Source organism: Pelobates fuscus, chromosome 7, assembly GCF_036172605.1.
Source record: "Pelobates fuscus isolate aPelFus1 chromosome 7, aPelFus1.pri, whole genome shotgun sequence".
Classification (NCBI taxonomy): domain Eukaryota; kingdom Metazoa; phylum Chordata; class Amphibia; order Anura; family Pelobatidae; genus Pelobates; species Pelobates fuscus.
The window spans coordinates 76,805,687-76,818,372 of record NC_086323.1 but is presented as its reverse complement, the minus strand read 5'-3'; the positions used below and the strand labels follow the sequence as shown (position 1 = coordinate 76,818,372).

At 40.2% G+C, this 12,686-nt stretch overlaps 1 protein-coding gene across 2 annotated transcripts in view; it reads left to right on the top strand.

The window, feature by feature from the left end:
• VAV3 (vav guanine nucleotide exchange factor 3) overlaps positions 1 to 12,686 on the top strand; it is a 199,511-nt gene that overhangs the window by 68,888 nt on the left and 117,937 nt on the right. For both annotated transcript variants that reach the window (XM_063426085.1, XM_063426084.1), the window contains exon 2: positions 1,698 to 1,814. In XM_063426085.1, the coding sequence (XP_063282155.1) occupies positions 1,698 to 1,814 (117 nt within the window). The remainder of the gene's footprint in view (positions 1 to 1,697; positions 1,815 to 12,686) is intronic.

Here is a 12,686-nt window from a genome sequence, read left to right as displayed (position 1 = left end):
GTAGCAAAGTCAGTAATAGCAAAATCAGAAAATAAAAAAAAAACTAAACATAAAGAACAAACTATTAAAGGAATCAAAACAAAACAAATCTGTAAACAAAAACGCCAAAAACATAGGGTTGTAATAAGGGGAATGCATAGGCGTCAGGGTTAGCTCTCAATAGCAAGTCATATAACTATAGGCAATACTCTTGAATATTACATTAACAATGAAGGATTTTGTAATCAAAGAAAGTTAATTAACAAAAATTAGAGCACAAGGTGAACCATGAGGCTTTGATGTCCCAGAGGCAGACATTTGGACTCTGTTTCCCTTTAAGTTTTGAAAAGTTACATTTTGTATAAGGATACTAGAACCATTTGGTTGCTATCGTTGGCCAGTCACTACCAATAATATTTGCCATGGTTTATTACAGTGTTAATCTATTGAAGGATCTTGTTCTATGTCAGCTCAAATAAGAACATAGATATACAGCATAATCACATAGATTCTATTTCAGTTGTAGCATAATGTGTTCATTCTATTTTTTTTTTTACTTGCACTGAATGCGATTATCCACATCCTCATGCACAGATTATCATTGTAGAAAATCAATACCACTGTACAGTGTATTAAATGTCTGCATATAAATCAGTGTAATTAAATTAACATTGTAATATACACACACAGATTGTTAATAGTTTATAGCTGCGTAAAGCTAATAAATATTGTAATTAGTCTGTAATCATTTAGAAAACAGAGATACACTCGTCGCAAAAGCCTGGTGCAAAGCATTGCTCTGACTATTGTTTATTATAATTAAAAGTCTTCACAATCAGAGATGAAGTGGAGTAACAGAGGTGAAAATCAGGTTAATTATAAAGTAATATTCTGTGTAAAGAATTAGCATCTTTTACACTATTTCCTATTGATGTTTAAGTCTTCAAGTTATTTAATTTTTTTTCTTTTACTTGACATTTCTTATATAGCTGAATGTAGTAGGTACATAGATGGATATATCTTCCTTATTCAAAACATAACACGCTTACCCAATCACAGACAAAGTTACAAAAAGACATGGCAGTTTGGTCTTCTATTAGCACGTACCTTGGCACCCCATTTGTGCACACTTAAATGCTTCTCTACTTGACATTTCACTCACTTTTCATGATTTGTGGCTCTGGGTTTTACCCCAAAACTTCGTGCCAATGCTATTTTCAGTGGGTCCCCATTAGATGAACCCACGCAGTAACCACTTTCAATAAATACCTTACTGTAGCAGGATTCCCTTTTCCGGAGCAATGGACACCGTTTTGACAATATGAACAGTATAAACATATACTACTAGGCAATACATTCAGTTCTATTTAAATACATTACTATACAATACTATAAAATAAAGTTAGTAGTAGTTGAAGTATAGTTACTACAAAATATATGCATTATTCAATGATACATACAATACTATTAAATAGATACAATGCATACAATATGGTATAAAATACATGTTATTAGTAGACAATGAATACAATACTGCTATACAGTATAAAGATGGGCCACTGAGTAAGGATAAGCATGCTAATGTCCTGTACAACAAAAAAGTTAAGATCTACACAGACTGATACTCAGCAAGACTGTAAATTGCAGATTGTTTGTGGAGTTCACAGTTCTGGCCTGTCTGATAACATCTACTGCTATTTTATTTTTTTCTGTTTTAGTTTCTGTGTTTGAAGAATATCCGGACATTTCTGTGTGTTTGCTGCGATGCATTTGGAATGAAGAAAAATGACCTGTTTGAAGCTTTTGACTTATTTGACGTGCGGGATTTTGCAAAGGTATATATTTCCATTATTCATATAATGATTTCAGTAAGAACTGTGATAACTGCTGAAAGGATTAAGGAGCAGTATATAATTGCTGTGTTACCTACTCACATTCCTCCATTATATACACTGCTCTGCATGGGACTCATATATAGTTTTAGGTCTTTGTTTTATATACATTGACTCACACCTCATATCCAGTGCTGTGCATACAATTCTTATACGTTGCTCTCTGTGTAGTTTATATACATTGCTCTCAATGTACTTTATATGCATTGCTCTCTATGTAGATTATACATTGCTTTCAATGTAGTTTATGTACGTTGCTCTCTATGTTTATACACGTTGCTCTCTATGTAGTTTATATGCATTGCTTTCTATGTTTATACACATTGCTATGTAGTTTATATGCATTGCTCTCTATGTAGTTTATACGCATTGCTCTCTATGTAGTTTATACACATTGCTCTCTATGTAGTTTATACACGTTGCTCTCTATGTAGTTTATACATGCTGCTCTCTATTTAGTTTATACACATTGTTCTCTATTTAGTTTATACACATTGTTCTCTATTTAGTTTATACACATTGCTCTCTATTTAGTTTATACACATTGCTCTCTATTTAGTTTATACACATTGCTCTCTATTTAGTTTATACACATTGCTCTCTATTTAGTTTATACACATTGCTCTCTATGTAGTTTATACACATTGCTCTCTATGTAGTTTATACACATTGCTCTCTATGTTTATACACATTGCTATGTAGTTTATACACATTGCTATGTAGTTTATACGCATTGCTCGCTATGTAGTTTATACGCATTGCTCTCTATGTAGTTTATATACATTGCTCTCTATGTAGTTTATACACATTGCTCTCTATTTAGTTTATACACATTGCTCTCTATGTAGTTTATACACGTTGCTCTCTATGTAGTTTATACACGTTGCTCTCTATGTAGTTTATACACGTTGCTCTCTATGTAGTTTATACACGTTGCTCTCTATGTAGTTTATACACGTTGCTCTCTATGTAGTTTATATACTCTGCAACCTCCTTCTACAAATCCACCCTCTCCTCTCAACTAGACATCATGGCATCCCATCCCAGCGCTCTTTCAGTGTTTCTTTCTCTGGCTCTGCTTCTTCTCCCAAACTCCTCTCTGTTGGTGTCCCCCAATGTTCAGTCCTTGGTCCCCTACTGTTCTCTATCTATACTGCCTCCCTTGGTAAACTCATTAGCTCCTTTGGCTTCCAATATCATTTCTATCTGTCCTCTCCTGATCTCTCCCCATCCCTATTGACTAGTGTCTCTGACTGCCTCTCTGCTATTTCTAACTGGATGGCTGCCCACTTCCTTAAACTCAACTTGCCCAATACTGAAATTCTGGTCTTTCGCCGTTACAGTCCATAATGAATGCGGCGGCGAGGATCATCTTCCTGTCCGCCCACACCTCACCTTTCTGTCAGTCCCTACATTGGCATCCTGTGAGATATAGGGCTCAATTTAAAATTGGTTCTTGCTTTCAAATCTCTACATAATGCTGCTCCCACCTATCTATCCTCCCTAATACACAAGTATGTCCCGTCTAGGCCCTTACGCTCTGCTGAAGACTTACCTCTATCTTCTGTCCGTACTCCCACCTCTGATGCTCGCCTTCAAGACTTCTCGAGGGCTGCACCGTTCCTGTGGAACTCACTTCCCTCCTCCGTTGCTCACCCAGTCTCCACTCCTTCAAAAAATCATTAAAAACCGACTTCTTCATAAAAGCGAATCAAATAAATTGTTAATAGCTACCGACTGATTCCGCTCTTGTAACTGTCATTAGTCTAATACTGTCCTTACCTTTTGTGTCACTTTACCCCACTTCTTCTAGCATGTAAGCTCATTAAGCAGGACCCTCAACCCCTAGCCTCCAGAACCTTAAATCACTGAAATCATACCTCTTTAGGAAAGCCTACCATCTTCCTGGGAGACGTTAACTCCTTTCACTGCTCTCATCACTTACCTCACCTCCATAGCCAAGCTCACTCTCCCTCCTTCCACTATTTGGTTCTTCCACACACCCCTTTTGCTAGCTTATTTCAACACAGGCATCTTACCCATCAATCCCCCCTCCTCTCTGACATGCTGTTATTTCTCTAGTTTCTCATTACCCCCTTCCTCATAGATTGTAATCTTGTTTGGCAGGGCCTTCTTCACCTTGTATCTCTGCTATATTCCTATATTAATTACTTCTTGTCAATTATCCCCATATTATAATTGTAAAGCAATGCACAATATGTTGGCGCTACATAAATGCTAATTATAATAATAATAATTCAGTGCTCTGCATGTAATTCTTACACATTGCTCTCTGTCATCTATATCATGAATGTAAACTTCAAATCCATATTGAAGTGTCTGTGTATAACAGTGTTAATTTTGTCGACTAAGAATTTTAGTCAAACTTTAGTTGACTAAACTTTTTTAGAGTTAATCGACTAAAACTAGCTTAAAACTTAAACAATTCAGATTACTAAAATACGACTAAAACTAAAATGGCATTTTAGTCAAAAGACTTACTAAAACTAGATTGAAATTTGAAATTAACACTGCACAGAGGGGCTGTGGAAGGGGCTAAAGAGACAGACCTGGAGACAGACACCTACAGGAGCAGAGAGGACACAAAGAGACACAGAGGGGCCGGGGAAGGGGAAAAAAAGAGACATATGCTTTAAGTAAACCCATTAGAGTTAAGTTGTGTTGACTAAAATCTGCAGTAGATTTAGTCAACTAAAACTGGACTAAAACGGAAACAATTCAGATGACTAAATTACGACTAAAACTAAACTGAGGCCAGTTATATTTCAGCTGTCAGAGAGAACTTGGCAAATGGCACCATGCTTACATTGTATATTGTAAGTTCAGTGGAGAGTCAGTCACTAAAGGTTTTGAAATTATTTTAGATGCTGTCTTGGTTTTTAGGACATTATGTATGAAATATATGTCATGTTTGGTTACATTAATTGTCTGGATTCATCAATATGATCTGGGCTTGTTAAAAACAGTTCAGAATCATGTATACATAATTGTATTGCATTGAAAATTTTCAGCAGGGTTTTGGTATTTGTTAGACATGTGCAATTCGTTTCGGTCCGAATGTGAATTCGGGCAATTCGAACATTCGGGTACTTCCGAATGTCCCAATAAATTAATTGCCGAATGGTTGAAGTCCCGGAATTCCGAAATTACCGAATTTCCGAAGTGCCGAAGCCCAGTATTGCCTAAGAACTAATATACTTACCCTGTGGAAGAATGAAGAATGTTACTCTGTATAAAATGTTTAATAAAAAGTATACAAACATAGCCAGGATTCAGCTGTAAGCGTTTGCAACACTTACAACAATCAAGTAACATACATTCATATAAAATGTAAGTTACTTAGCCAGTCAGTGTAATGACAGGAATGAATAAGTAGATAACTCCCTAATTCCCACAGTATTAGGGAGCTATCTACTAAAAGGCTGAAAGACCTAAATTGGTCTTTCAGCCAAATTTACTAATACCAAGTAAAGATTACTTAGTATTAGTAAATTATGCTCCTACTCGATATACTGCGAGTAGGGGCATGTCTATTAAAGAGTGAGCAGCCTATGACTTAATGTCCTCCCCCCTGGCCCCCACCCCTGAGCGGCAGGTGGGACACCTAAATACCAATGGGGGGGGGACTCATAACTCTGGTGAATTAAGTAACCAATCAGAGAGTTATGAGTCTAATTACACAGCGTGGGGAAATTCCAAAGAACTTTCCCACGCTGTGTAAAATGACACAGAGCACTCTGATTGGTGGATTTCAAGTGCGTCGGTTATTATGGATTTTTTATTTTGCCTTTTTTGGGGCTGAGAAAAGAAGATTTTAGAAGAAAGAAAACATTGAATGGTAATTTTTTTTTTTTTTTTTTACAGGTACTTAGTTAAAGGTCCCCCCTCATTATTTTTATGGTGAGGGGGTAGGTAGGGGTTAATTTTTTTTTGGGGTGGTGACTAGGGGTTTGGGGACCCCTAGTCACCTGGGGGGGTAACATTTTTATTTAGGGCCCCCACCCGCTGCTCATTAGGTCCCCCTCTTATTAGTATTTAGGGCCCCCACCCACCGCTCAAGGGTGGGGGCCAGGAGGGAGGACATTAGGTCCCCCCCTCTTATTAGTATTTAGGGCCCCCACCCACCGCTCAGGGGGGAGGGCATTAGGTCCCCCCCTTATTAGTATTTAGGGCCCCCACCCACCGCTCACAGGTGGGGGGCAGGGGGGAGGACAATAGGTGTCCCCCTCATCATTTTACTTTAGAGCCCCCACCCGCCACTCAGGGGTGGGGGCTGGGGGGGAGGCAATAGGTTTTTTTTTTTTTTTTTTTAAACAGTGAGCAGTCACAGGCTGCTCACTGTTTAATAGACATGCCCCTACTCGCATACTAACTTAGTATTAGTAAATTTGTCTGAAAGACCAATTTAGGTCTTTCAGCCTTTTGGTAGATAACTCCCTAATACCGTGGGAATTAGGGAGTTATCTACTAAGAGGCTGCAAGAGAAGTCCCGTAGTTGCCAAGTGTTGAAGTGACGAATTGCGGAATACTAAACCGAAAATTTCCCCCATGCACATGCCTAGTATTTGTTAATTTTTTCCTCATAATTCCTGCAACACCTGCCCCTCCTCAGAGAGTCCGCCTAGAACCTGAGGTGTGCAGAAAAGTGTATGTGATATCTTCTAAAAACCTAAAGGATTTTGTTACTGACTTTGAGAGCCAAATCAAATTTGTATTTGATTTCCATTTTCTTTACAAAAATATTTCTTCTGACAGAAAGACTGTTGCTTTGCAAGTACAGTGAGTTTTACCAATTTTCTCCATTTTTTCCCTTTTTTATCTGTTTGTTGGTGTATATAAAATGTTTTTGTAATCTATTTTCTATATATAGGCATTGGTATTTTTTTTCATAATAAATTATCCTATATTAAGTTTTGTCTTTTGTCTGGTATAAAAAAAACATGCTACCAAAAAGACTTATCATGATTTTGTGGTTTCATAAGCATTTCTGCTAAACTGTGTTTTTAGGGTTTTTAAATATGACTTGGTGGTGCAACCTAAGGTGCCCCATTTATAAATTGCCATGATGGTGGCAGCTTTTGTAGGTGGGGTGGTGTTAACAGGGATTTTGAATGAGAATTTATCAATTAAGTATTTTACAGCTTCCTAATAACTTTTCATACAGGATTATTCACAAATGTTAGAATTGATGAGCATTTAAAGGGAATTTTACAGTTTAGGCCAAAAAAGGTTAACATTGAAATTCGTCTTTGGATTCCCAGAATTTCTCACTTTAGTGAATAAACCCTGAAAGATTGTTCATTTATCTTTTAGCAGCCGTTTTTTCTTTTTCAAATCAGTTGCAAATATCCTTCCAAATTCCACCCACCAAATTGTACACCATTCAGTTAATGTGCTTGCCTTTCCTCTATTTTATGATCACTTCTCTTTTTATGAACAACTTACGTGGACAGGATTACTCAATAACGTTGAGGTCATGTCCTTTGGATGTCACAAATGGACATTTCAAATGATGTACGTGTTTATTTGTACATGCAATTGAATTCAGTGGGATGTATATATTGATTGATATACATAATATTCTGCACCAGAAGTGCTATAGTTATGCTTTTATATATACCAGGGGTAAGCAACCTTCGGCACTCCAGATGTTGTGGGCTACATCCCCCATAATGCTCTAACACCCATAATGCTGGCAAAGCATCATGGGAGGCGTAGTCCAAAACATCTGCAGTGCCGAAGGTTGCCTATGCCTGATATATACCATACTTTATTTTCATACAAATTCAGAGCAGTCTTTTTCCTCGATTAGAAGCATCCACTCCTAGTACTCAAGGTTTAACCCCTTAAGGACCAAACTTCTGGAATAAAAGGGAATCATGACATGTCACACATGTCATGTGTCCTTAAGGCATTAAAGACTAGAGCACCACTTAACCTTAACGGAACACTGTCGCGTTAGGAATTCAAACCTACCGTCACCCTCTCCGTTTTCAGGACAAACCTGAACAAACATTATTTACTGACTTTTTTTTTCCAGTGCTGAGACTTCTTGGGTCCTGCTGGCCGCTCTGACTCTCGTAAAACCATCCGACTCTTTCGCCGATGGCCAATCCAATGCTTCTCATAGAGGAACATTGTAAACTGATGTGCGCTGCACGCATATCTATATGCTTATTCTTTTTTTAGGCATTTTTATCTTGCAGGGCGCAGTGGGGAGCATAGAATTTTTAAAATAAGCCAGATACGCACTGCTAACTAGATTGGCCCACAGGCATGGAGACGGAAATTAGTTAAAAAAAAAACCTACCCATGAAACTGAATGCAACGCATTAGGGTTGGAATGATCAATAATAATTAAAGTGGCTTTTCCCAAAACTAAAATGACCTTTGAAAGGAAAGAGATTTCAGACTGTTGGGTAAATACGATGAGGCAGCTGATGGCGATTCCAACAAAGGATTTTGCAAAGTGTTTAGAACAGTTGTCACCTTCTGGGGATTTTGTCACCTTCTGGGGATTTTGCATAATTTGCAAGACCCCCAATAGTGACATTGCCGCTGGGTGGGGAAGGTAAAAGTGAGTTCTACTTACCTGAACCTGTCCCTCTTGGTCGCCGGTCCTCTTCTGCTCTAGCAGAGAGGTGTGAGGAGGATCCCACGAGACCACCTGATCCTCCGATATTCAATTCCCTGCAGCCGACACTAGTGACAGCTGGGGAACTGACACTTTTTGACAGCGGTAGCCTTGCCCTTCATCCAGAAGTGCCAGGTGTAGGAAAAATATTGAGACAAACTAGTCCTTACATTGTCTAAGTATATCTCTTCATTGGTTTGGAATTTCAGTGGAATTCAAACACAGTCAATATGAGCATTTCATAGATGGTCACATCAAAGATAGTCGAGAATCTGTTGAAAGTAATCCATGTTCTGGGAGGCCTGTAACAAGTAGAATACCTGAGAATGTTGAACAAAGTTGCAGCAAAATGAAGACTGTGTTAACTGTGTTTTTTTGATTGGTAAGGAGCTGTCCATCAGGAGTACGCTCCTCCAGGCCAAACAATTAATAAGGAGTGCTACCTCATTGTTCTTTGACGGTTAAGAGATGAAATATGATGAAAATGGCCTCATCTATAGGCAACTGGTATAATTGTTAGCTTCATCACGATATCGCGCCTCCCCATGCATCACAACTTGTGCAGAGGTTTTTGGAGAAACATAAAATCACCCTGATGACTCAGCCCCTCTACATCTCAGTGTAGACACCCTGTGACTTCTGGCTTTTCCCAAAACTAAAATCACCTTTGAAAGGGAAGAGATTTCAGATAGTCAGGTAAATATGAAGAGGCAGCTGATGGTAATTCCAACAAAGGATTTTGCAGTGTTTTGAACAGTGTAATAGATGCTGGGAGAACTGTGTGCGGTCACAAGGTGCATACTTTGAAGTGGACTTATCGGACAGACCTCCTATACTAATACTGTCTAATCTAAGTAGTGATGTCGCGAACATAAAATTTTCCGTTCGCAAACGGCGAACGCGAACTTCCGCAAATGTTCGCGAACCGCCATAGACTTCAATGGGCAGGCGAATTTTAAAACCCACAGGGACTCTTTCTGGCCACAATAGTGATGGAAAAGTTGTTTCAAGGGGACTAACACCTGGACTGTGGCATGCCGGAGGGGGATCCATGGCAAAACTCCCATGGAAAATTACATAGTTGATGCAGAGTCTGGTTTTAATCCATATAGGGCATAAATCACCTAACATTCCTACACTGTTTGGAATAACGTGCTTTAAAACATCAGGTATGATGTTGTATCGATCAGGTAGTGTAAGGGTTACGCCCGCTTCGCAGTGACAGACCAAACTCCCCGTTTAACACACCGCAAACAGTCCATTTGCACAACTGCAAACTCCCCATTTGCACAAGGTTGGATACCAAGCTAGCCATGTCCCGTTCCTTGTCCTCACTGATGTCATTGAAGGTCTCTTCCTCCACCCGGCCACGTACATTTTTTAAATGTAAACTACTGTTACACCAGATATGAGTTGCACTGGTGTGACACTGTGCCCTGGCAGGCCCTGAAACGCACACGTGTGAAGGAAACGGACTGCTATTATATTACAGTCAAAGTTTTTGTTTTTTTTTAAATGCAAGCTGTGGTGGCACTGGGCAAGTGGGCACAGTATACGCTGTGAGCCTGACACACACGCTGGCAGGCAGGCAACTGCAATTAGATTACACAGGAAAAAAAAGCAGACTGATGTTCTAGCCCTAAAAAGGGCTTTTTGGGGTGCTGTCCTTACAGCAGAGATCAGATGAGTCCTTCAGGACTGTAGTGGACACTGAATACACTAGCCTAGCTATCGATTTCCCTATTAAATCAGCAGCAGCTACACTGTCCCTCCTCTCACTAAGAATGCAGCTTCCGGGGGGCGGGGCCTACCTGTCATGGAGGAAAGACGCATTTTGTGTGAGCTCCCTCAATATCTCACTTTAAGCAGCTATCAACAAGCGAATTTCACCCCAGAAGGGGATGACCCAGCAATGTTGCTCCTAACTGACCGACCCGACATGCTTAATAGCGGTCAGCAACTCGACAGAGTCTGTCTTACCTCCGCGTGGCAAGTGTGGCCTGGTGCTCACCGGGCGGGAGAGGCGGCTGCTCTCCCGATCCTGGGATGCCCAGGAGCAGCTACTTCCCGGCAGGAGCTCCGTTACCCCCCCTCGGACCGGTGGGGGTTATCCCGGTCCACCCCTGAGAGGCTGTCTGGAGCTAATGGACGCACAGAGCACAGCCGCCCAGGCTGACATACTCATCTGCGACTCTCCCAATATGGCGGCAGCCGCGTGTCCTCCTGGTACCAGCAAAGCATGGCAGGATATTGAGTCTAAGCTGGACAGACTCTTTAATCAATTTTGGAAGCAAACAACAAGCAGGAAGCCCCAACAAGCTCAACCACAGCCCCAACAAGCTCCACCACAGCTAAGCGAAGCAGTCCCCATTAAAATCCACCAACGCAAAAGGCGTCGAAGACTGGACCGGAGGCACAAACAGAAATGCAGGGCCTGCCCCACGTCAAGCACTCGCCTCCACCTTAAGCCACCACAATCCCGCACTGGACGTGAAGCACCACCGGGACAGATCCGACCACCCGGGGGAGGGGGGGGGAGGGAGGGAGAGAGATAATGTATAATAAACACAGGTTACTGGCTATGGGAGGGATAATGTATAATAAACACAGGCTATGGGAGGATAATGTATAATAAACACAGGTTACTGGCTATGGGGGGATAATGTATAATAAACACAGGTTACTGGCTATGGGGAGGATAATGTTAATAAACACAGGTTACTGGCTATGGGGGGGATAATGTATAATAAACACAGGTTACTGGCTATGGGGGGATAATGTATATTAAACACAGGTTACTGGCTATGGGAGGATAATGTATAATAAACACAGGTTACTGGCTACGGGAGGGATAATCTATAATAAACAAAGGTTACTGGCTATGGAGGGATAATGTATAATAAACACAGGTTACTGGCTATGGGGGGATAATGTATAATAAACACAGGTTACTGGCTATGGAGGGATAATGTATAATAAACAAAGGTTACTGGCTATGGGGGGATAATGTATAATAAACACAGGTTACTGGCTATGGGGGGATAATGTATAATAAACACAGGTTACTGGCTATGGGGGGATAATGTATAATAAACACAGGTTACTGGTTGTGGGGGATAATGTATAATAAACACAGGTTACTGGTTGTGGGGGGATAATGTATAATAAACACAGGTTACTGGCTATGGGGGGGATAATGTATATTAAACACAGGTTACTGGCTATGGGGGGATAATGTATATTAAACACAGGTTACTGGCTATGGGAGGATAATGTATAATAAACACAGGTTACTGGCTACGGGAGGGATAATCTATAATAAACACAGGTTATTGGCTATGGGGGGATAATGTATAATAAACACAGGCTATGGGAGGATAATGTATAATAAACACAGGTTACTGGCTATGGGAGGGATAATGTATAATAAACACAGGCTATGGGAGGATAATGTATAATAAACACAGGTTACTGGCTATGGGGGGATAATGTATAATAAACACAGGTTACTGGTTGTGGGGGATAATGTATAATAAACACAGGTTACTGGTTGTGGGGGGATAATGTATAATAAACACAGGTTACTGGCTATGGGGGGATAATGTATAATAAACACAGGTTACTGGCTATGGGGGGATAATGTATAATAAACACAAGTTACTGGCTATGGGGGGACAATGTATAATAAACACAGGTTACTGGCTATGGGAGGATAATGTATAATAAACACAAGTTACTGGCTATGGGGGGATAATGTATATTAAACACAGGTTACTGGCTATGGGAGGATAATGTATAATAAACACAGGTTACTGGCTATGGGGAGGATAATGTTAATAAACACAGGTTACTGGCTATGGGGGGGATAATGTATAATAAACACAGGTTACTGGCTATGGGGGGATAATGTATATTAAACACAGGTTACTGGCTAAGGGGGAGGATAATGTATAATAAACACAGGTTACTGACTAAGGGGGGGTAATGTATAATAAACACAGGTTACTGGCTATGGGGGATAATGTATAATAAACACAAACACACAAAAAAAGAATGCAGCTTCCGAATTAATCTAAATTGTATGCTGTCTAGGAGGTGGGAGGGTCTGGCAGGGAGGGTCTGCTGCTGATTGGCTGGAAGGTGTCTGCTGACTGTGAGGT